General features: G+C 40.3%; 1 protein-coding gene across 4 annotated transcripts in view; it reads right to left on the reverse strand.

The window, feature by feature from the left end:
- The window catches only part of PARD3 (par-3 family cell polarity regulator), a 671,910-nt gene that overhangs the window by 138,356 nt on the left and 507,732 nt on the right, over positions 1-25,822 (reverse strand). For all 4 annotated transcript variants that reach the window (XM_056857249.1, XM_056857250.1, XM_056857248.1 and 1 more), the window contains one exon: positions 2,897-2,998. In XM_056857249.1, the coding sequence (XP_056713227.1) occupies positions 2,897-2,998 (102 nt within the window). The remainder of the gene's footprint in view (positions 1-2,896; positions 2,999-25,822) is intronic.

Below are 25,822 nucleotides of genomic sequence, written 5' to 3' on the forward strand. Positions count from 1 at the left end.
GTGTGTGTTAATATCTACACCCACCAGCTATGAAAGGCCACCCCATCAAGCCATCGAAACATATAAAAGTGTGGCCATCTACATACTAAGAGAATAGCATTCTCATGACAACATAACACACCAAAATAAATTTACAGCTAGCCTATATAATTCAGAGTGAATAGGAAATAGTCCCGTGAAGTTTTCACAGGTCTTTCACATGAACACATGAAGCTGCCTTATACTGAATCATGCCCTTGGTCCATCAAAGTCAGTATTGTCTACTCAGACAAGCAGCGGCTCTCCAGGGTCTCAGGTTGAGGTCTTTCATATCACCTACTTGCCTAGTACCTGCTGGGAAGAATGACCCACCTATCTTTGGAGTCTGAAAAGAAGAAAACAGCTCTGCATCATTGCATACCAGTTCTGGGGCTTTTCAGGGCTGTGAAGTTCAGCTGATCAGTGAGATTTGTAGACTTTAACCTTTTGAACTCTCCATAATTAAGTGGGCAGAGAAAATCCTTAATGATAACTACTGATTGCAAGGGCCATTTAGAAGAGCCCCCCCCCCCCAAAAAAAAAGTACAGGAGAGAGGTCCTCTTCAAGGTATCATCAAAACACGAAGAAAACATATTCAAGTGAAGATGGATGCAAATTTAACAAATTGATTAGGCAACCACAATTCATGCCATTAAGATTCCTTTAGTCAAAATATAACCCTACTTTACAGCTTCCCAATCATAGTGGCAGCCTTTTCATCCCCTGAAAAAATCTTTTGAAGTGTTGGGACTCCTGGGAGAAGCACTCATGAGATGCCAGGGTTTAGAACACAAGAACATAAGGTAGGCTATGTTGGATAAGACCAAGGTCCATCAAGTCCAGCAGTCTGTTCACACAGTGGCCAACCAGGTGCCTCTCGGAAGCCCACAAGCAAGACGACTGCAGTAGCACCATCTTGCCTATGTTCCACAGCACCTAATATAATAGTCATGCTCCTCTGATCCTGGAGAGAATAGGTAAGCATCCTCCATGTACATGCCCACTCCCTTCTTAAAGTCCTCCAAGTTGGCAGCCATCACCACATCCTGGGGCAGGTAGTTCAAAAATTTAACTATGTGTTATGTGAAGAAATACTTCCTTTTATCTGTTTTGTTAATGGGATCAGCAACCATCCCCTTGTGCATGAGCAAAAGTGATTTGCACACAAGCCTCTTTGGATCCCAGCCTAGAAAACTACTGGAACTGAAATTATTTCAAAACTCCTAGCTTAAAACCAGCACCAAGTACTGCAAGTTTTCTGACTGAAACTATCAATGTAATGGGTAGATAAAATGTAGATCTGCTGACAAAGTTTCACACATATTAGTCATCCAAGGTAATTTAATGAACCAAGTAAAAAGGGCTCCAATTGTGTTTCCGACATGCAATTGAAAGACAATCTACAATGATGTAGCCTCATTAATGTCAATAGTGCAACTCACTGTAATTAATCCGTGACCTATTTTCTAATAATATTTTAAGCGCTATTAATAGTCATCATCGTTAGCATTTCAGTTCACACTAATGAAAGATTGGGAGATATAATGCAGCATTTTAGACTCATGGTGGCATCATAAACAAACCTGAATTAATGGTTTTCAGTGTGATTTGGCAGAACTTTGGAGGTGAGAGATTTGGGCTGCAGACCTGTATTCAGACATGTGCACCAAAGTCTTACTGATTACAATAAAAAAAATTAAATTCCAGTTACTGGATGCTTGACTGTACCCGTGAACCATGATCCAGAGGTTTATGACATACACGAAAACATCACTGGGCATGTATGCAAACACACACACACTGCGACAGACGTCTACTGCATGCATGTAAACACACCACACATTGTAATAAATGGGGAAGCCTGAGCTAGCCGGATTGTTCTTTGGCATGTCAGATTGCCTGCAGAACACTGGACTATGTTGTTGGTGTTTTGGAATTAGGAAGAATTTTCTAACAGTTAGAGCGGTTCCTCAGTGGAACAGGCTTCCTTGGGAGGTAGTGAGCTCTCCTTCCCTGGAGGTTTTTAAGAAGAGGCTAGATGGCCATCTGCCAACAGTGCTGATTCTATTACCTTAAGTGGATAATGAGAGGGAGGGCATCTTGGGCATCTTCTAGGCATGGGGTAGAGGTCACTGGGGGTGTGGGGGGGAGGTAGTTGTGAATTTCCTGCACTGTGCAAGGGGTTGGACTATACGACCCTGGTGGTCCCTTCCAACTCTATGATTCTATGAATAGTGACCCATGACTGCAAGAGGCAAAAAAAAAGCATAAGTATAAAAAACCAAAAACTAAAATTTAGAGAAATTAACCCAGCCAAAATGTATTCGCTATTCTTTTTTACAGTTGGCCATTCAATCTAGACAATACTATATGACAACAGGAAAAAAGTTGGTCTCCAGTGACAACATTTATTTCCAGTGATCAAGTGTTGAAATTCAGTTTACAACACAGTATAAAATCAACTAGCAGCGAGAAATCGAGATGCAAAGGTTTCCAGGGGGAAAAAGATGATACAAAACTTATTCCAGTTTCACATAAATATGTTTTAAGTGTCTAGACAATCAATTCTAGAACAGGTGTAGCTATTATGCCACTTGCCCCTGTAAGAAAGAAGGAAAAAACCCCTCACAACTGTGAGGCAAATGCCTGGTTACCATAACAGCCTCGGAATATAGTCAAATTATCTTTGTTGATGTCTAATATAAATTCTGTTTCCTCCCATTAGTTACAGAAGCGCCACAAACACATTTATATCAGTCATTTGACCAAAAAAACAAACAAACTCCAGTGGAATGTAAAATTCTTTAGCTAAAAATACCAAGTGTAAAAAAAAAAATTCTCTACCCAGGTTTAAGCAAAATACTGAATGAAGTCTACCTCTCCTGCTCTTGCTTCATTCGTATTCTCTCCTCCTCTGAAGTAACGGCTTCTTGCACTTTTATTTTCTCAACCTTGTCATCTTTTCGATGTTTGCCAAACCTGTTAATAACAAAACAAAACAATCTCACTTGTCAAGATGCACAATAACCAGGGAGGTCTTTCCCCCGCTCCACGTTGCAAAATTGCAAAACCATGTGTGCTTTTTCAGGATGACACCCACACATGTGGGGATGGGGGGCACAGTGCTGCGCCCAGGCAATTATCAAACACATATCCACATAGATTGATTGGCCTTATGGAAATACTTGCATGTCTAGCAGCTCTCCTGATGAGAGTTCTATTTTTTAAATGAACATATACCTTGCTTAATTACTCAGCAATGTTACTTGCACATATAACGTACGTGAGGCTCAGTCTCTCTCGTCATGAGAATGACACCACTCTGATAGCTCACATCCATCAACTAACAATACAAGCTTTACAGTGAACATGGACATTGCCAAGCAAAATGCTGGATGATCTGTCTTATGCCGTAGCATCGTCCACTTTGGTTCCACCATGATTTTGTTTCACCAGCCAACTTTCTGAAGACACATGACATAACACAAGTTATGTAAGCTACCTGCATGGGAGATCAACTCAGAACCATCTATAAGCTTCTCTGAGCTCTTTAGAACAAAAAAGAGTAAGGTATAAGCACAACAGATAAATACAATTAATTCTTGTAGATTATCGGGGCTGTGTGACTGTGGTCTTGGTATTTTCTTTCCTGACGTTTCGCCAGCAGCTGTGGCAGGCATCTTCAGAAGAGTAACACTGAAGGACAGTGTCTCTCAATGTCAAAGTGTGTTGGAAGACCACGGTCTTCCGAGACCACAGTCACACAGCCCGGATAACCTACAAAACTGATGAACTCTGACCGTGAAAGCCTTCGACAATAAATACAATTAACATTGCTTATGCACACAACATCATCAGGCAATGATCCCCAATGTGGCACTCATGGGTTTCGTTGTTCCAGCTGATTTGTTTCCTGATGCCCACCTCCATCTTCCCCAAGGCAAAAAGTTTCCTTATCACAGTGGTGCTTCAGACCAACCCAGGAGACATCACATTTGTGTCTAACATGGAACACCTATTTGGAAACAGCTACCTCTGTCATAGGAGGACACTTGGCTTGAAACCTCTTAACATTTTGTTATTGGTACCTGGCTCTATGGCAGCCATTTTGTGGTTGGCTGTGCCCCACTGGCATCCATTTCTAGGAGGCACCCACTACGTGTTACACATCTTCTCAAATGTCCAACCGTACTTCCAGGCTCAATAAGGACCTCTTGTCAGAGGGAAAGGTGGAATACCTGATTTGTTTAACTTACACTCTCTGCACTAGGTTTATCCAGAACAGTATCCTTTGAGGAAAGTAATATATGGGGGGAAAACCTATAGGATGGTATTTGCCAGACATGGAAATGCTTTTAGATCTCTGGCTGATCTGATGCTTCTTCCCACCTCCTCTCCTAACTTACCTGCTCCAGTACTACACATAGTGCTGACAATTGCTGTTTGAGTTATTAAAATTGGCAAACGTTTCTTACAAAAGGTTGAAAAGTACGTTGGATCAAAAATTGGCAAATGTGAGGTGACTCCATGCCATGGCTCATTCCAACCGGCTGAGATCATGCCTTCTGTTAAGTTGATTCCTTATGCCAAGTCTTTGGCCAATGGAGAAACACTTCTTCTGAAAGAAAATGGCTTCCTCTGTTGTAGAAAGATCTTGGCAGAAGGGAACCGGAGTACCCACTTTATAGGATCATAAGAGAGTCATAGGATCCAGCCCATAGTGTCTTTGCAATACTATTCCAAATATATACTTGAAAAAAGTAATTCAGACTTCAGCAACTAGAAATTCTTCTTGAAAAGTCGCTGTCCACACAGGCAGCTTTCTGGATTATCATCTTGCTACATATTTGCCTACATGGCATAACTGGGTTTTTTTGCTGGTGGCACCCAAAGTTGGTAAGTATATGAAAGACAACAAGAGTATATGTGTAGCTCAAAAGCCAGCATGGTATAGTGGTTACGAGAGTTGTACTCTAATCTGGAGAACCAGGTTCAATCCCCCACTCCACATGAAGCCTTGGGCCAGTCACAGTTCTCTCAGAACTCTCTCAGCCCACATGGAGGCAGGCAATGGCAAACCACCTCCAAACCTCTCTTGCCTTGAAAACCCCACCAGGGGTCACCATAAGTCACCTGTGACTTGATGGCACTTTCTACCACAAAGAGCTGAATGCCTGAAATGTATAGTCTGAGAAGAATGTGAATTTCCGTCTTTATTTGGATGTTCAAGTTGCTACAAACACTAATTTTACCTTAGAGCAAACTTTCTGCCTGGGGTAAACTTGCAGAAACCACACACAACAAAAGATGTGTGTTTTTGAGTTTTATATTTCAACTATTTTTTAAATTGTTTATAAGTTCTAATGTTTTTAGGTTCACTGTCTTGTAGACCCTGATGGGGTAGAAAGGTGGCATAAAATGTTTTAAATAAATAATAATAAATAAATATTATTGTTTTAAAACATTCAGATTGTCTTTCCGTACAGAATGTGAAAAAACACGGAACGAAGAAACTCGGCTAATTAGTCATCAGTATAAATTCCATATGCAATTAGGCTAAGTCTCTGTGTGCTTTATTTAGAATGCAAATGTATAGACAGCACCGAATATTCAAAACAAACCACAGCCTTGCTTTATGAAAGAAATCAATTTTTTATCAATTCTTAATGGACACTTATGACAACAAGTTGCCAGTTGTGGCTGAATTCTCTCTGCGGGATCACATATTAAAAGCCTTATCATGAAGCTGGAGTCAGACGTCTCAAGCAAAATTGGCAAAGGGGTTAATCTATACATTAAACTATGCATATTTGCATGTGAATGAAAACCTTTCAAGGTAGAGCACATTCATCTCTCGCTCCGTAATGGCCAAGGCGCACTTTTCAGAGAAGAGTACACGAGCAGAAGGTAATATTTACAAAGCAGCCAGCATCATCCTTCTGAAAGCAACTGTTCAAGAAAACTTTTTCAGAAGGCATCAGGGAGACGGAGAGCACTCAATGTGCAATTCACATAGACAAAATACAATATTATAAGATAAAATCATTAAAACTAGTAAGCACACACAATAGATCCATTAAAAACCATGGCAATTTTTTTAGTTAACATATGCCTAAAACAGCAGTTGTCAAATTTAGCAACCCAGGGGCCTGTATTTTATTTTTGCAAACCCCCTTCCTCCCTCACTGGCACTTCCCAAGACCCCTCCAATCAAAGGCTCTGGGAAGCACCCTGTAAAGTGTGTGGCTAAATGTGCACACCTCGTGGAGACGTCCATCTTGTAATGTCCTCAAAACAACACTAGGAGAACCTCATTACCTACACTTTAAATGCAAGTTTAAGTAAATCTTTTGAATAGCCTTAATCTTGGATCTTAATCTTTGTTCCTACCTGTGCCTCTGCATCCACTGCAGAACACATTCCTCTGCTCACTTCTACTCATGTAAGAGAAACATCTTTCCGTGAGCTTAGAAGTGTCTAACACCAGGGAAGAACTATGCAGTGGAGGACCACCTCCACAATGGAAAGGTCACTGCACAAGTGGAAACAAGGATTAAGATCCAAGCCACTGTCTGCACATGACTTACAATGGCTGGTCTAAGAGGGCAGCTGATTCCATAGGGCCACAACTCAAAAGGCCCCGAAGAAATCAAAGTTCAACTCACTCTCAGTCTTCTAATGGAATGGACTTTACACTGGAGGAGGAGAGGAAGAGGAGGAGGAGAGGAAGAGGAGGAGTTGATTTTTATATGCTGACTTTCTCTACCACTTAAGGGAGACTCAAATCGGCTTACAATCCCCTTTCCTTCCCCATAACAGACACCCTGTGAGATAGGTGGGGCTGAGAGAGCTCTAACAGAGCTGTGACTTGCCCAAGGTCACCCAGCTGGTTTCATATGTAGGGGAGGGGAAACAAATCCAGTTCGCCAGATTAGCCTCCGCCGCTCATGTTGAGGAGTGGGGAATCAAACCCAGTTCTCCAGATCAGAGTCCACCGCTCCAAACCACCGCTCTTAACCACTACACCATGCTGGAGACAGCAAGAAACTTTCTTATTGGTTAATAACTTCTGATCAGAGACAACTGACTATGGGAGGGAAGTGGAAAGACAACACTCAACAGCAATGCTTAAAAAAAATCTCTACCCATTTGACAAATAGTAGCTGCACTTAAAAAAAACACACACCATCTAATCCACAACAGGTACCCAAGAGAAGTGTAAAACATATACTTCAAAATGTAATTTTTGACCTGCTTATTATTTTTCAGCACTAGTGAATATCATACCATTAAATAGCATTATAAACCAAATATCACACTCACTGTGGTATTTTTCTCAAGAGTTTTCTCCAGGGACTTAGAATAAGATATCTTTTTTTTCTCTTGAAATAGGCTCTGCATTTACTCATAGTTCAAAGGGAACACTGCTTACGTTTGCTGTATAATTGGAACCAAAGCTATTTTTTAGAGAATTATTTTTATGACAGATTGAAATAATGGTTGCAAATTAAAATACTCTGCCTATCCAAAAAGTGTGAGAAAATGATGAGGAAGAGTGACTGAAATTCTGTTCACTAATTGCCCAGATCCTCCAAGGTTGTTAAATTAACTTTCTCCTTTCTAAAAAAAAAGAGAGAGGGGGGTCTAAGATTGCTTCCAGATACCTGTGAAACCTCCAGGGTCTGATAGTGTTTTAATCCTCTGCTCAACCACTGTGTGTGACAATTGAGTAGTGACAAGATCATTCAACATGGTAAGATTATCAATTACTCTACTGTCTCTTCGTGAAGAGTCTAGAATGCCTTCTTTCATTGACTGGGCATCTTATAACTCTCTGAAAAGAACAGGCAAGCAGTTTGTTGAATGTTTAAGACATGAACATTTTAGAACAGGGCATAAGCATTAATTCAGAACAGAAGAAAAACAAAGCATGCTTTAAGAAAGGAAATGCTACCCCACCGCAAAATATGCTCTAGAAATTGCTGAGAAAATGAGGTAACAAGTTCTGGCTTGAGAGTGGAATCAGGCAGAATGCTTGTGATAACCACTGTTAATCAGCTTTTTGATACTTCTGATCACGGCATTTTTTTTCACCTACACCCAATTTGCTTCTGAGTCCCAATGAAGGAGCTGGAATTGACCTTTAAAGTCTTATTTGGCTTGGGCTGAGAGCCAGCATGGTATAGTGGTGAAGGTGTCAGACTAGGACCAGGGTTCTTAAGAGAACAAGGACTTACAGTTAAGATCCACAGTGAAATAAGATTGCCTTAACACTGGTGCTCTTAGGGCACAAACAGAATTTGAAGCAATTATAAAGAAACACCAAAACCACCTGCTTGGGAGAATTTATAAGCTACTTTTGTAGTATGATACAGAAATGGAACAAGTAAAGATTAATATGATTAAATGGATGCAGATTTTTGGAGAAATGATTTCAATGGATAGATGGGAATTGTTATGTATCAAAGAACTAAAATTTACACCCAATCAGGACACACGTGAAAACTGGTATAAGATGTTTTACAAGATGGCATTTTACCCCAAACATGTTACATAAGATCTGTGGTACAAATCATGTGAAGTGTTGGAAGTGTAATGTAACAGATGGATCTTATTTTCATGTTTGGTGGACATGTCTGAAGCTACAACTATTTTGGAAGAACATCCATCAGGAACTTCAAAAATTGTTTCAACTGAAATTTATTTTAGATCCAAAAAATATGTTGCTGGATGTTACCCGACCAGAAATATCAGCGCAATCCAAAGATCTGCTAAGTATGCCACAACTGCTGCAAGAATTTTTCCAGAAATCGAAGAATGGAAAGAAAAGCTTTTTGAATATGCAACTTGGCTACAATGATCACAGCTATGAGCTATTTCACGAAAAATGGAAACTATTTTATCACTATATTAAGGTTTAATAATAACACCAATTGGTAGAAAAGTTTAAATAAGTTAAATTAGTTCATGAGTTTGTGTTCCATGAGAGCCACTTATGCAAGCAGCATATTCTTCAGTAGATTCTGGATTGCCTATCAGCTGTAACGAATGAGTAAAACAAATCTTTAGATTTAAACATAAAATCAACAGTTCCAAAATACAATAGCTTTTTATTGGCTTTCATGCTAAAAAAAACCCCAAAACATTAAAAATAAAAACCCCACTGTTTACTATTTAACAATGCCATTCTAAACCAATACATGAGTTTGCAATAGCGACATTACTTTGAAAGAATAAATTGGTACAATAAAAATAATTTCCATGTAATCTGCTAAATGGATTTCATTTTGACATGTTACTGATGAGATCACGGCTGTCTGGCGAATCATTTGCAGATTTCATTAAAATAAAGAGCAACGGGAAAAGCATGTGTTGGTAGATTAATGAAAACACACAAAAATTGATTGAGACAGTTCAGTAGCATATTTTTCCCCTAATAGAGAAAGTACTCCCATTAAAAATTAACAAACTGTGTCTGGAAGTTCCGTCAATGGTTGCTTTATCCAAAACGTCTTGTTTTCCCTGTAACATGCAATATTGCTACATTTAAACAGTAAGCTCCGGCAGTCACAATTTCCAATCAAAGCACTAATTCTTATACTGTTTTCCATGTTTTTTTAAAAAATATTTATCTTGATTTTCTCCTGCAAAGCAGCCTAGAAATACAAGAAATAAAAACAACAATATAAAATCTCAGTACACTAAGACAAAAGTAGCCCCTTCCTTCTGAGGTCGGTAAAAATGAGTACCCAGCTTTCTGGGGGTAAAGTGTAGATGACTGGGGAAGGCAATGACAAACCACCCTGTAAACATAGTCTACCTAGTGATCGTCATGATGTGAAGTCACCTCATGGGTCAGTAATGGCTCGGTGCTTGCACACTGGACTACCTTTACCTTTTATACTACCTCATAGTATTTTCCAGCAAGGTCTTTCAAACCAGGAAAATTCTACCCCTCATAGACTGTCAGAAGTTCACCTGTACATTTTAGCCACATACAACTTCCTAACGGACAACAGCACCCTTAAGGACAATAGCACACCACACCAGGCAGTAGCTTATTTACAGATCTGAATGGGTGGAAAAGTTCAGGCTTTGGTGGGCTGCTATCAAAATGGCTGACATCTTGTGACAAATATCATGCCTTTATAATGACCATTACAAAATAGTCAACATTATATGATAATGTTTTCTAAGAACAAGTAACATAACACTTCTTCATACAAGCCAAACAAGACTGTAACTGGAAAACAGTGTCCTGAAACTGTGCTGTATTCACATCGTCAATAAATTATTCTGAAAGAGTAACTAGAAAACTTTAAATGTTTTCCTTTTGAAAGCTTTATCAATATTTCTTCTAGTTTCTGATACAGCCACCTGGGCCAAAAGTCTATGACAGACCAAATCTATAAATTTTGAGTAAAGAGTTTCATTACTTCTAATAGAATATCAGAAAATATTTCTAATAAAATAATAATAAAATATTTCTGCCAATCCAGAACTCAGTAGACTAGACAGCTGAATCAGGGGAGCTGTCCAGCAGGAAAAGGTTGAGCTACAACTGGGGCCAGGTCTAATATTTGCTGCTGGAGTAGCAGAGGAGCTGTCCAAAAGCCAAATAGCAACAAGGAGCCTGTCACTCTGAGTGTATTGGTACAGGCTTCCAGAATTCAACTAAAAGGTTTTTACAGCAGGCCTGCAAACCCTACCTTTTGTGGTGCATCAATTTTATACATGATGGCATTTGATTAGTTCTTCTCCCTACTGGCAGTTTTAAATTGTTGATTTTAACTAATGCATTTTATGGATCAGACCAAGGCCCATCAAGTCCAGCAGTCTGTTCACACAGTGGCCAACCAGGTCCTCTAGGAAGCCCACAAACAAGACAACGGCAGCAGCACCATCCTGCCTGTGTTCCACAACACCATCTCTGGCATGCATCTCTGATCCTGGCATGCATCTCTGATCCTGGAGAGAACAGGGATGCATCATGACTAGTATCCATTTTGACTAGTATCCATGAGTACCCCTCTCCTCCATGAACATGTCCACTCCCCTCTTAAAGCCCTCCAAGTTGGCAGCCAGCACCATATCCTGGGGCAGGGAGTTCCACAATTCAACTATGTGTTGTGTCAAGAAGTACTTCCTTTTCAGAAGAAGGATGCTGCACTGTCAGATGAGAAGTTCACTATTGACGAATGTGGCTCTGTCTGGGTTCACAGTTGTGATTGGTCTAGGGGTCCAGAAGGTAATAATGGAAGTGTCTTGCAACATAGGGAAAAAAAAACAGGTACTGAATACATCTTGTCTTGGTGGTGGTGAAGAAGAAGAAGAGTTGGTTTTTATACCCCGTTTTTCTCTACTAAAAGGAGTCTCAAAGCAGCTTACAATCACCTTTCTTTCCCCTCCCCCACAACAGGCACCTTGTGAGGTAGGTGGTGCTCAGAGAGTGCGGAGTGAACTCTGAGTAGCCCAAGGTCACCCAACAGGATTCACATGTAGGAGTGGGGAATCAAACCCGGTTCTCCAGATCAGTGTCTGCCACTCTTAACCACTACACCAAGCTGGGATGCCCATAACAGTTGTTGTTACAGAGTTCCCACAAAGAGATGTGAAGTGCTCTGGACTTCTTTTTTTTTTTTATATATATAAATTTTATTGGGTTTTATGATAGAAATTTTCCATTGCATTAAACAACATCTATAACAATATCGAATTTCAATTCTAACCTAAAGTTGTTATAATTCCATATCATATAATAAAAAAGAGAAAAGAAAAAAGAAAAAAAAAAGAAATGGAAAATTTTTTGACTTCCCCATCACCTCTATCTGCCTCTTAATAAAGAGTTCATCCCGTCATAAGTAATCTAATCTTGATAAAATATCAATACCATATATAAAAAACCATAATCTGTTAGTAAATATAATTATGCTTATTCAATATAAAAAAAAATCAAAAATAATCCTCTGGATCAGATTAGAAAATATTCTTCCATTCTTCCCAATTTTAACTCATATTCACAATAATGCATCCACGCCCCCCATTCCCCCAAAAACCGAACGTCATTTTCTTCATTTAGAATAGCTGTGAGTTTTGCCATTTCTGCCACTTCAAACATTTTAACAATCCAGTCTTTTTTCTCTGGAGTTTCTAGCCCTTTCCATTTCGCTGCATAAAGCAATCTCGCAGCTGTTGTGGCATAAATCAAAAAGGTTCTTTGTGTTGCTAAGTCGTCTGGAATCATACTCAATAACATCATTTCTGGTGTTTTGGATATATTCTTTTGTAGTATTAATCTCAGTTCATTATAAATCATGTCCCAGAAGTCTTTGGCTTTGTCACAGGTCCACCACATGTGATAAAAGGAACCAATTTCTTTGTTACATTTCCAACAAGTAGGGGACATCGTTTTATAAATCTTTGCAATTTTCTTGGGTGTTAGATACCATCTATACATCATTTTATAGATGTTTTCTCGCACTGACTGTGCTTTTATTCCTTTTAAGTCTTTAGACCATAATCTTTCCCATTTATTTAAAACAATATCATGTCCCACATTTTGAGCCCAATCGATCATAGTTGGTTTAATCGTGTCCTGCTCACAGTATATTGTTAAAAGGAGATTATACATTTTAGAAATCAGCTTTGTATTATTGTCTAGTAGAATCCTTTGAAAAGGAGATTTTTCTTTAGAGAAACGTTTTTTTGCATCTTGTACAAAAACTGATTTGATTTGGTAGTATTGGAGCCATTGTAAATCATCCTTAAGAAGTTGAAAGTCTTTTAGTGAGCATTTCTTTCCTTCCCAATTAATTAGATCTTGATAAGTAATAAATTTGTCTGGTCTAAGTGGGCGCAAAGTTAGCATTTCTTGGGGCGATATCCACATCGGTGTTTCTGGTTCCTGAAGTGCTCTGGACTTCTAATGTCACTACACTGTCTCTCGAAAACTTGACCAGTATTTCCCTCATATGACCAACTTCCTCAACAGTTTAAAATCTCTACAAGCAGCAGCTGATCTGGCCTTCTCTTTCTCTTTGCTCCCATTGGCTTTTGGCAGTTGTGTTTCACGCTATATGATGCAGTAATTCATTTGTATGGATTTATATATTTCATATTTCATTATAACACTTTGGAGAATATTTTAAAAAAACAGGGCACAAAGCTTGTAAATAAACAAAAATAAATCTATGACAATCTCCAATATGGGTCAGAATTCCTATTTCCATCCATTCTGGAAAGCCGCTGATCTGACCAGCTCAGTAGTGGCTGGTGTCTTGTCCACTGTTCTTGTATCCTATGTGTGGTTTTATGGTGATGTTTTGACGTTTGGAGCTTTAAGGCTGAATATTACTGTTAGATTCTTGTGGATCTCAAATAGAGCCAAAAATGATACAGAAACCACCTTATTAAACCCCAGTTAATGCTAACTTCCATGCTGCTCCAAAGTTTTTGATAAGTAAATGAATCCTACCAGTGAAACATGGCAGCAAATGTCTGTTCTCAAATTCACAAGCACAGGATCAGTGCAGAAAACCCACTCAATATGTAAAAGTGGCTTTGGGAGAAGGACATGATCCAGCTCATGCATCTGCATATGTCAAATGTCATCAAACAGGTCTAGAGTATGAACACAACAATTCAAATTACTTCACAGTTTAATATCACCTTTTTTAAAATCATAGCTTTATGAGCATCCTGTCCCATCTTATTCTCTGTTGGGGTAACTGCTTTTTTCCCTCTTTTCTTTGCCTTGTTTTAAACTCAATATTGCGCCCCCCCCCTCACAATTTACTAAAATGTCTCTCTAAACAACTGTCCAGATAGGGTCCTGTTTCAGGTTAGCAACTGGTTACCATAGTAACTCCCAAGGGTTTCAAGACTCAGAAATCCACAACATGCATTTTCTTCACAAAAAGGACAGTAACGGAATACAGCAACAGTTTACTTACAAAAGCTTATATATTTTGTGTGTCTGCTTTATAGGAGGGAACTGTCCCAAGCAGGGTGGCAGGAGGGAAAGGGAAAATGAGTCAGAAGACACAAGATAATCTTATAACTGCAACACTAACAAGCAGCCAAGAAATCCATCCAAACCAGACAATGCCTCATATACAATTCAATAAAACTATTATACCCTTAAATTATTTAGTTATACGTATTTGGTTATTATATATTTTAAATAGATGCTCTGCAATATCAGCAAATCACAGTCCTCCAAAGCAGCTTGCAAAAACCAAAGTTTGATTAGTGTGACCTCAGCTACAAAAACTGATGGAAAGTATGGAAATGAAAACTCTGTAAGAACTCCATCTACGTTCTTGGGGAAACGAGGCTGTAACCCATCTATAGCACTGCAACTAAAGGAGGCAGAATGTGTCTCATGGATCAGAACTATACTCAGGCTGAGAGGCAGTGGCTAACCTAAAGCTATTGAGTCAGTCCTCAGAGCTGAACCAGGGACCTCCCTGGACATCTTCATAGTTCTATATAAGAGTATGAAAAGTTGGATTGGATTTTTCAAATATCAGAATTAAAGCTGAAATATTGAGAAATCTACCTTGCAGTTGTTTTCGTTAATATAAAGCACGTTTAGGCAGTGAAAGAGACTCATATATATTCATGTTCTTTCAGTGACATGACTCTTAATTTCTTAGACTACTGTGTCAGAACCATCCCTGAACGAGGATACTTGAAAGGTGTTATTCACTATAAAGTCTGGAGCCTAGGAGCAGAAATCCTATTTGCCACCATGTTATGTGATTAATTCATTCAGTTATGCTTCAAGATTTCATAAATTTCATGAAAAGGGGATGAACCACAATACAATAAATAGTGGGTTATTCCATCAGTGACCAAATCAAGGAGGCATGTTATGAAGAGAAAAACTACCACTGAGACAGCTATGTATCAGTAATCAGCCATGATTACAGCAACAGCAGAAAAAAGAACACTAAAGTTTCATTGTGACGCTGTAAAATCCAATGCATATTGATTAGGAACAGCAATAATTTGTTCAGAGCTTACAAGCCCACCCACAAGATGAGGTCTACTAATTTTAGCGAGATGTCCATTCAAGAGCCCAGGGTAGCATCAGATTTGCGGCATCCTTTGGACAATGCACAGTCACAGCTCAACTACAGATGTTTTTCCTTAAAAAAAAAGAGAGCGAGAGAACAGCTTGGCGATCTTAACAAGCTAAACCAGCCTTTAATGGGTAATACACACTCTTAATGGCCAACATATCCTTACATTACTGTTGCTTAATGCACTTAGAAATGCTCTCTCTCCAGTTAGCATTATCTAATCAAGGCTGTAGTGCTTTTGTTAGCTAACTAAAGACTTGGAAGTTCTACAGAGATCTAACTGGCAGGATGTTAAAATCGCTGTAAATAAGCAGGGGGAGGAAACAGCCTTGGGAATCCATTTGCGTCTCGAAATCACATGTTATTCATGTAGCATTTACCTATGAATCCACAAGTGTACCACGTTGTGCATGTGTATTATAGAAATGTCATAAATGGTTGACATTTTCCAGCAGTTCTTAAGAGGGCCCGATGAGTGGACACTGTCAGAAATGTTTATGTTACGAGTTTCTCGACACTTGTACCTCTAAATGATGGAAACAAAGATGACATTTAGACATTTATTAAAGGTAATTCCACTGGCTTTGGCATCAGCTGCAAATTGTCGTACTTAAGCCATACAAAGATCCCCCGCCCCACCCCTTGTGAATGAATATTTGGTGTGTAAAAGCCATGGATAACACTGCCAATTTAAAAAAAAAAATCCAGCCCCCTGCTGTACCATTATAAACCTTGCAAGATGACCCGATATGGCAAAAAAAAAGCACAAATCAATTGAGCTGCTAATAAAATTGCATTACACTCCTCTGTTAAAATCAGCAGTGTCCACTTATTCAAGCATTTGAGAGGGAGCATTTCAGGCAGGAGCTGCTTGGTAAACGTGTCCTCTTGACTACTATACTTCTAATTCCCTGCTCTGTAGATTTTAATGCATTATTGTTTCAAAATACAATACTACAAATTGCAAATTACATCTGGCTCAAGGGCTGATTATGAGAAATGCTAGCATGACGGCCTCTGCCTGAATAACTCTGATAATAATAATAAGGGATTGATTGAGCTGCAAGCAGCCGCGTGATGAGAAGGGTCCATTTGAACGGTGCCATTAGCTTCTTTTGTTAAACACAACACTTTGACATGTCAAAGCCAACAACATCGTCACATTTGGTTACCATGGTTTTCTTACCACATAAATGTGGGGCTCTCCTGGAAGGGGGAACCTATGAGCAGCATAAATGAGTCACTGGCCCCAAATGTTCCTTGACAATATTTTTTCACAGCTGTTTACAGAAAAAGTTCTCTCTCTCTCTCTTCAGCAGCTTTAGTGCCAATCTTTGCCTCTTCTGCTCGCCTCCTCCACTCAACTGGCAGCAGCCAATCAGGCACCACGTGCTAAATGGGATGATGTCACAACAGCTTGTAGCCAGGTCTGACTATGTGAAATTGTATTGAAGTCAATTCATAGTGATTGCAATGCTTTGCCAAGTTTCAGAAGGAAATGCTACTTCCTTCTTTTTGAAGAAGCCCCTCTATCCTTCAAATATCCACCCCCTCCAATTATCTCCTACAGAATCTCTTCTTCAAGAGATTTTTGAGAGAAGGTGGTTTGTATAGTCCTCCCCTTTTGGCACAGGCTTAAGACAAACATACTATAGATGTGAACAATGACCTTGCTCCACTTCCATATGTCTGGGTCTAAGTTTTCCCAACATTCTCCAAAAGTTCTCACCAGCCCTCCAAAAGGATGGTTTCAATTCTAGTGAAACCCTTTAAGGCAAAGGAATTTGCCGCATTGCATCTCTGCCCAGAATACAAGCCTTACAGCCTATTTTAACTTTTATTTTTATTTTCAGCAGAAACTTTTCTGCATTTCTAGCTTTTGTTGCTTTTTCTGCTTCCTTTTCCCTGCTTTTATCACCTCAGCCAGAAAGAGACAGAGAGGAGAAACAGAGGGAGACAAAGAATCCAGTACCAGTACAAAAGAACCCCATTTTGTTTCTATCTAGTGGGTAATAATAGAGCTCTTTTAAAAAGCTGAATTCAGATTTGCTACTGGTTTCTGTACTGGGTTGGATGGACCAATGATCTGACTCAATGTGAGGCAGTTTCTTATCTTCAGGGTGGAAATATTATATACCCTTGTCCAAGGGTATGCCTCATTAAACCCAACTGTAAAAAATGCCTGTGATTAGTTTGAGCATCCCTGAAAAAGGAACTGGCACAGTAGATTTTCCCCCAGATTCCCCCTCCCCAAGCAGCTTGATGTCTGCTCTGAAAGCTCTCTCAGATGAGCAAGAAGAGCCTTAGGAACAAAATGCATGATAGTACGAGGTCTGCAGCAATGAAAGGGAATAAGTTGAGCCATTTCCTTGTCCTCCACTAATGCGAGCTGCTAATGGACGAGGGAGAAGGAATCAATTTCACCTCATTCCCCATAGTCAGTATAGCACCCAGGATTATCATGCATTTAGTTTGTGAGGTTTTTCCCAAATTTCAAAAATACCTTTGGATCAAATGGGAGGCTGGTTGGGAAGAAGGAGACAAGAAAAGAGCTCTTTCTGTGAACTCTTATTCTGTATCCAACTGAATAGGCTTAGGGAAACTGTCCATGTCTGGTTCATAATTCTGCTGAGATGATCCTAAACTACAGTAAGGCCTTTTATGCCTTATGGGTTGTTTCCACTGAATATGCTGCTCTCTGGATGCACAGTATTTGCAGTCAAATTCTCAAATCACTCTGCACAGGGGTCTGAAACAAACCAACTCACTGTGAAACTGACCAAATAAGCTGCCGCATCATTCTCGCTAGTTGCAAACAAAAAAAAACCCTGTTCCACCAGGCTGAGGTCTGAAACTGACCAATACTTGCTATGAAAAGGAACAATATACAACCTCATAGTATTCCAGCTTCGAGGGTAGGGGTTGGATGAGGGGGAAAGACAAGTGGGAGGGAGAAGCGAGAATGGGCATGGGGAGAAAACTCCAAATTGACAAGTATGCACAGGACCACCTTTCGATTTGGAATCAAGGCAGACATTAAACTCCGGGTAACACTGCATCCATGAAACGTGGTGAAAACGCAAGGGGAGAGCGAGGCGACTTCTAAAGGTCGGAAAACACATGCATAATGAAAGCAAAGTCCCGAAGTACTCAAGACTTGATGGCAACGTAAACAACCCATGCATAAAAGGCCTAAGACTGCTTGAGGAAGGGAAAGCAATGGAAGATTTACTCTGTAAAGTCCTTCCATAATTTCCCCCCATATAGTTTTAATATGGGAGGGGAAAATAGGCAAATGCTAAAATGAGTCAGTTCATATTTTGATGTAGTCATGAGAATCGCCTGCTTGTGGGGGGGAAATCTTCAACTTCAGATGGCTTTTTGTCATGGTTTAATGACAGAAAGGCCTTAAATTGCATCATGATATAAAATCTCTGAAGAGAACATGGACACACAAAAGGTTAAGAAAATGGATCCTCCCTAAGGTTAAAACTTCCCTGCAGATCTCATTATCTATAAGAATTAATATGCCAGCATTTTTCTTGTTGATGTACATTTCCCCAGGAATAACCTCTGCTGAGTAAATTAAACAATATGTGATATTACTGCAGACCTTGAAATCTGATTTGCACATTTAATCATGGTGTATTAGGATTTAATTCTGTGCAGAACACAGAAATTATACAGCAAACGTTGCTTTTTAAACCCTTCCACCAAAACCACCATAAAGCAAACACTTCCCCACAGATTATACACATACATTTTGAGAATCATAAAGGCCAGGCTCATTATTAAATCATTGTTCAGTCTACATTTCCTTAAGTAAAATATAATAGGAATGACAGAACCCAACTTAAAATTGAGCAGATCGGTCTCAGAGAAGGTCTGAAATGACATAGCTCTTGATTAATTTGCAGCACATTCAACTGATCAACTGTTGCTTCATATTTATCAAGAGCAATTGCCCAAGTACACAGAATAGTCTTTATATATTTATCAAGGCAAGTGCTTACATGGAGTAAGAGTCAACCAATTCATGAAGACCACAGGGAAGTGAGAAAAAAGAGATACACAACTTCCCCATCTCCGAGTTGCTAATTAAGAGCCTCATTACTGTACCCTGGGGGGAAAAAAACTTGTATGTATACAATCTTGCTTTGCTCTCTCATTGAGAACTTTGCAAGGGTATTACAAATCTTTGACTTGTAATATGTATGAACATGTAAGGATTGGGGCTCTTAGGATACCCTCTTAGCCAGTGTGGTGTAGTGGTTAGGGTGTTGGACTAGGAACTGGGAAACCCAGGTTTGAATCCCTGCTCTGCCATGGAAGCCTGCTGGGTGACCTTGGGCCAGTCACACAGTCTTAGTCCTGACCCTGGCCGGATGGGAGACCTCCAAGGAATACGAGGGTTGTGATATGGAGGCAGGCAATGGCAACCCACCTCCACACCTTCACAATGGCAAACCACCAGGGGTCATCATAAATCAGATGTGACTTGACTGCAAACACACACACACACACACACACACACACACACACACACACACACACAGGATTCCCTTTTAGGGAGTAAACAGCAGCATGTCCCAGTAGAAATGCTGGCAGCATCTAACCAGGGAAATGCAAATTTTGTTATTTGAATTGTTTTAACACCATCTGAAAATACCTTAAATAGTCTTGAAGGGAGAGATTAATGGAAGAACATATAAAGTTACTACTGTATCAGACCATGGTTCATATAGACCAGTACTATCTTCTCTGAATGGCAGAAGTTCTCCAGTCTAAATTCTAAGGTAGAGGTCTTAGCCCTTCTACCCAGAAACGTTCCATTGGAGAAACAAGAGTGTGAACCTGGGCCTTTCTGCAGACAGCTCATATGCTGGATCATTAAGCTATGAGTAAATGGGAGGGGCTGTGGCTCAGTGGTAGAGCATCTGCTTGGCATGCAGAAGGTCCCACATTCAATCCCTGGTATCTCCAGTTAAAGGGACTAGGCAAGTATGTGATGTGAAAGACCTCTACCTGAGACCCTAGAGAGCTGCTGCTGGTCTGAGTAGACAATACTGACTTTGATGGACCAAGGGACTGATTCAGTATAAGGCAGCTTCATGTGTTCATGTGTCATGACAGGAATAACTTGTCAATTTGTTTTGCAAATAAACAGAAGAAAGTAAGGCTTCTTAAACTTGTACTACCAGATGTTGATATTGGGCTCAGATGGACCACAGATTTCCCATGGCATATTAATATCTGATACTCTCTCACATGGCCAGCATGGCATAGTGGTTAAGAGCGATGGACTCTAATCTGGAGAACCAGATTTGTTTCCCCACTCCTCCACATGAAGCCTGCTGGGTGACCTAGGGCTAGTCACAGTTCTCTCAGAACTCTTAGCCCCACCTGCCTCACAAGGTGCCTGTTGGGTGTGTGTGATTGTAAGCCACTTTGAGACTCCTTATGGTAGAGAAAAGTGGGGTATAAAAACAAACTCTTCTTCTTCTACTACTATATTATTGGTACAAAATTCCGATTATGCACAAGATGCACATTTCCAAATTATTCCTAAATGCATGAAAACTTAGGAGTATGCCTTTGCATGACATTTCTTTAAAAATAAATATGTATACATATATAAAGCAAAGAACTTAGAGAGGCTTCCGGATTCTTGCATTAGAATACCTATGGCTATATTCTCTGGCTGCGATTCAAGTCATTTTGCATTCATTTATTGCATTACATCTAAAAGCTGGTCCCTGGAGAGGCAGCACACATGTTTTCTAAGTAAATAAAGTAATAAAAAATGGCAGTTAGAAGGCACAACCCAAGAGTCAAACATTATTAATGACAGTTCCTTTCTCATTTTCAAACTATAGCCAATTTTGTATGAACATCATCAATGGAGATTTGTAAGCATTTTGTAGTACGTTTTGTGACTGGCTTTCGTTTTCCAAGGTTGAAATTATTTTCTAGACTTTTTAGAAATTATTCATCTAATAAGGAAACTTGAGGGAAGAGCAAAAAGCAGATAAAGTATCTGGGGGAAGGGCTGTGGCTCAGTGGTAGAGCATCTGCTTGGCATGCAGAAGGTCCCACATTCAATCCCTGGAATCTCCAGTTAAAGGGACTAGGCAAGTAGGTGATGTGAAAGCCTCTGCCCGAGACCCTGGAGAGCCGCTGCCAGTCTGAGTAGACAATACTGACCTTGATGGACCAATGGTCTGATTCAGTATAAGGTAGATTGATGTGTTCATGTGTATCATCTGAGCTTTATATTAGAGACATAAACTAAAATCACCCCCTCAAAAATAGCAGCATCACCTTTATTTATTTTTATTTACAGAATTTATCTCTCACCTTTCTGCCTTTATAAGGGCTGCCAAGGCGGCTAACAAGCAGCACAACACATTTATGTACTTATCCCAAAAATCCCATAGCTTTTGGAAATTATGTTAGTAGCTTTTATTTATTTATTTGTAGTTGAAATTTTTGCCAGCGTTATATACATTTTTACTGATTGGCTAGTGTATTGGAATACCATTTGCTACTGAAACTCAGGAACATGATGAAGTTATTGATGCCTCCCCTGTTAATACTGGGCAACCTCTATCACCCATTCTATCTCAAGCTACAAAAGGAGAACAAGGAAGATCAGATCTGTAAAGCAGTGAAAGTATATCAGAAATGTACAATACTAACAGAAAGGTTATATCCTACCAGCTGTTTTTAGATCATACACACCTGATCTCTCCTTGCTGTAGGCAGTGTCCTGCCTGAGTTTTGTTCACATGGGTTCCCTGACACACACACCCTGAGACTTCAAAGTCAAAAGGAACTCCCTCCTTCATTCACCAGGAGAAAAGTTCATAGAAACCAACACAAGAAACAGGGTACGGATATGTAAACACAAATCTGTGTGTCTACTTGAGACAATATGAGGAATAGGTTGCAAAGCAGACTTGAGAGTAACAGGAAAGGTAGGAAGGAGACAAGGGCAGGCTCACGTGATCACATTCAGAAGCTGCAGACGGTAACCATCGTGGTGTAGTGGTTAAGAGTGGTGGACTCTAAATCTGGAGAACCAACTTTGATTCCTCACTCCTCCACATGAGGGGTGGACTGTAATCTGGTGAAAAGGGTTGGTTTCCCCACTCCTACACGTGAAGCCTGCTGGGTGATCTTGGGCCAGTCACAGTTCTCTCAGAACTCTCTCAGCCCCACCTACCTCACAAGGTGTCTGTTGTGGGGAGAGGAAGGGAAGGCGATTGTAAGCCAGTTTGAGACTTTTTAAAGGTAGATAAAATCAGGGTTTAAAAACCAAATCATCATCTTCTTCTTATATCACCACAAGCGGAACTTTGCAAAATTATGGATCCTACTGGAACGTAGCTGAGAAAATCTTTACAGGCACAATGAAAAATTGCTGTGAAATTGCTTATTTTGTTCTCTCTTTGAGATGTACTGTGATTTCAAATCTTGGAACTTAAAAAAATTAACCATATTCATGTTTTAAAAAACTAACTTGCAGTCTATGCAAACAGGTTTATTTTCCCTTTCTTTAAGAGCTTTCCTACTTTTCTTGTTGGTACAAGCTCTCGTACACATGTTCCAATTGTGCTTCAGCCAGCATGCGTAGAGGAGGCATGGGTACTAGTGAACAGGCTTCATTCCTCCTTACGCGCCACTGCAGACTTGCAAGCATGGCAACTACACATGGAGGAAGTGAGCACGCATAGGTACCATCTCTGATTGGGAATGCTGCTTTTCAAAAGTGATCAAACATGTGGAGAGACCATACACACGTAGACTTCCACCGTGCACTGACATCATGCTCATGTGCTGGAAACTGCATGAAGGTGGGGCCAACATACCCCACACCTGCTTCCCCTCCCCGTGCCCTGACTGAACCCACTGAGGGATTGTGTATATAGGGCAACTGTTTTCCCCACAAAGAAACTTCCTAAAATTATTTCCCAAATATTGGTCCAAATAGTCGCCTAATGTAGGAGCTTCTTGTTGCTTTTTATTTTATGAACAGCAGCATTTTTTTGTGCTCCCATTGCATGGAGGTTATAAAAGTTAACTGCAGTGAAATGCTCATCGTCAGTTACTGAAATGTTATTGCGTAGCCAAAGGTTTACTGCTGCCGTGGGGAAAAAAAAACCTTACCTGAGAACGATCAACATGAGGACATTGATGAACAATGTCAAATACGTGCAGAAGATTCCACTGGGCACATTCTTTTTGCTTACAGTGATCCTTCAACCTATGCAACACTTGGTCCATTATGGGAACAGTGAACCTATGGCACCTGTTACCATGGACACTATGCATTCAGGTCACATGGAGGGAAACAGCATGAGAGTCAGGATACATGGTGTGTTCGCTAGAATTGCCAATGGTGTAGGGAAAGTCAATTCATGGTGACTATTGTGGGGCCCTTTTATGTCAAACGGTCTAAACAGCACAATCATCAGGGTTCCAAATTATATAATGAGCAGCAGGAGGGGCAATTCTTATCTGGTTTGGATTTACCAGAGACAATTTGGCACCTGCAAAGGCAGCCTCACTTTGACAGTGAATCCCCAAGCTGCTGAAGCTTAACATTCTGAATGAGCACAGAATATTGGAAACATCTCTAGAGTTAATGCTCTGTGCCCCAAAAATATCTCTATCTTACTGTTATTGTCTTGACTCTCCAGATGCAGCATCTTAAGTGAAGCCTCTTTGCACATAACTGACCCTTCTGTGGCACTCCAGCACCCGAGCAATCTTTCTCAGAGCTCGGTACATACTTGCAATGAACCCTTCTCCAGGAAACAGGACCCTGTCTTGTCTACACAGACAAATTAGGGAAAAGCCTATTATTTTGAAACCACATAAACAGATTGTGCCCCGATAATGGCCTTGCATATCTGTTCTTTCTACTTCCGTTTGCCTGGACCCGGTCTCCAAAGGCATAATGATGAACTGTAGTCAGAAGGCAAACTCTGGAAGTCCTGGTGTGCATACAGATCTCTTTGGGTGTACTAAGTACCCTCAACATAATGGAACACTTTAACATCCTTGTACAATATGAAGCGAACCCAGAATATAAGGATACAAATGATCCTTGTGTGACACCTCTTTCTCCCTCACACAGAGTACCTACCACAATCTCTCTCTCTCAGGTTCAGGGTTACAAGTAGGTCAGGTCATCACACATAACTACCCTTCTTGCCTCTTTTAAAATATAGAGAGAGTCATGACCGTGGTGCAAAGCGGTAAGCTGCAGTACTGCAGTCAAAAGCTCTGCTCACAACCTGAGTTCAGTCCCAACGGAAGTCAGTTTCAGGTGGCCGTCTCAAGGTTGACTCAGCCTTCCATCCTTCTGAGGTCGGTAAAATGAGTACCCGGCTTGCTGGGGGTAAAGGGAAGATGACTGGGAAAGGCACTGGCAAACCACCCTGTAAACAAACATAGGGATGAGACGTCACCCCATGGGTCAGGAATGACCCGGTGCTTGCACAGGGGACCATTACCTTTTTACATGACCATTTCACTTCTCAGGTCCTCTCTCTCACAGAGACATCAGCAGATAGGGTAGCCCAGCCTCCTTTAATAATCTCCCCTCACTCAAACACCACACACAGCATTATGGGAACTCAAATGGAACGCTGTTCCATTCATACACTGCCACCTTTTAATCATATTTAAACACACACACACATATATTTATACAGACCGAGATCTTCGTGTGTGTGTGTGTTTCTTTCCCTCAGACAACCAGCCCATAGGGTTAACAAAGAAGTTAACTTTTGGTTCTTGTTGGTTATCAGGGCGGTCACACCGTGGTCACACAGCCCGGATAACCAACAAGAACCAATGAACTCTGACTGTGAAAGCCTTCGACAAAGTTAACTTTTATTTGTGGTTTGAAGCTAACACTGAAAAAAGTAAGGTAAAGGACAGCAAGTTTTGTTTCCATTGAACTTTTGAACTGTTTCCCTACTCCAGCATTTGGGTTCTTGTGTTACAAATTGACTTTTTTATACTTACCTGGCAGGGGAGGCACCTTGATCACAAATTGACTTTTTTTAAAGTCAGTTAACTTTAAGATGATCTTCTCCACAGCTTCACTCAGCCAGTCACACTCTCTGCTCTCCAGCTGCTTAACTGCTCTCTCTTAACTGCCGCTTTCTAGCTCTCTCTCCCTAATGCTCTACCAGCTCCCATTGGTCACTCTTAAAGAGAAGAAACCTAACCTGTCCATCACACCTTGTATCATTTATCCTTAAAACAACATTATGATACCAATCCTTTCCTTTTTCTTAACTGGCAGATCTGGCAAACCTCACAATGAACCCTCCCCTGTCTTAAAATCATGATGGCTAACATCCTTTGCAGGGAGGGAAGGTGGCATGGTATAGCCCGATCTTATCAGATCTCAGAAGCTAAGCAGGGTTGGTACTTGGGTGGGAGACCACCAAGGAAGGCTATGCCGAGGCAGGCAATGGCAAACCACCTCTACTTCTCACTTGCCTTGAAATCTCCTTGCTGGGGTTGCCATAAGTCAGCTGTGACTTGATGGCACTTATGTATGCAACATCCTTTGCAAAATCCTGAGAAAACTGCCCCATTTCGTATTAGCTTCAGAATTTGTTTACTTAGTAAGCAAGGAAAAGAGAAGTTATTTAGTCAACTTCATTTTACTTTGTTTCCATTGCTTCACTGCTAG

This window comes from Euleptes europaea, chromosome 11 (genome assembly GCF_029931775.1).
Source record: "Euleptes europaea isolate rEulEur1 chromosome 11, rEulEur1.hap1, whole genome shotgun sequence".
Classification (NCBI taxonomy): domain Eukaryota; kingdom Metazoa; phylum Chordata; class Lepidosauria; order Squamata; family Sphaerodactylidae; genus Euleptes; species Euleptes europaea.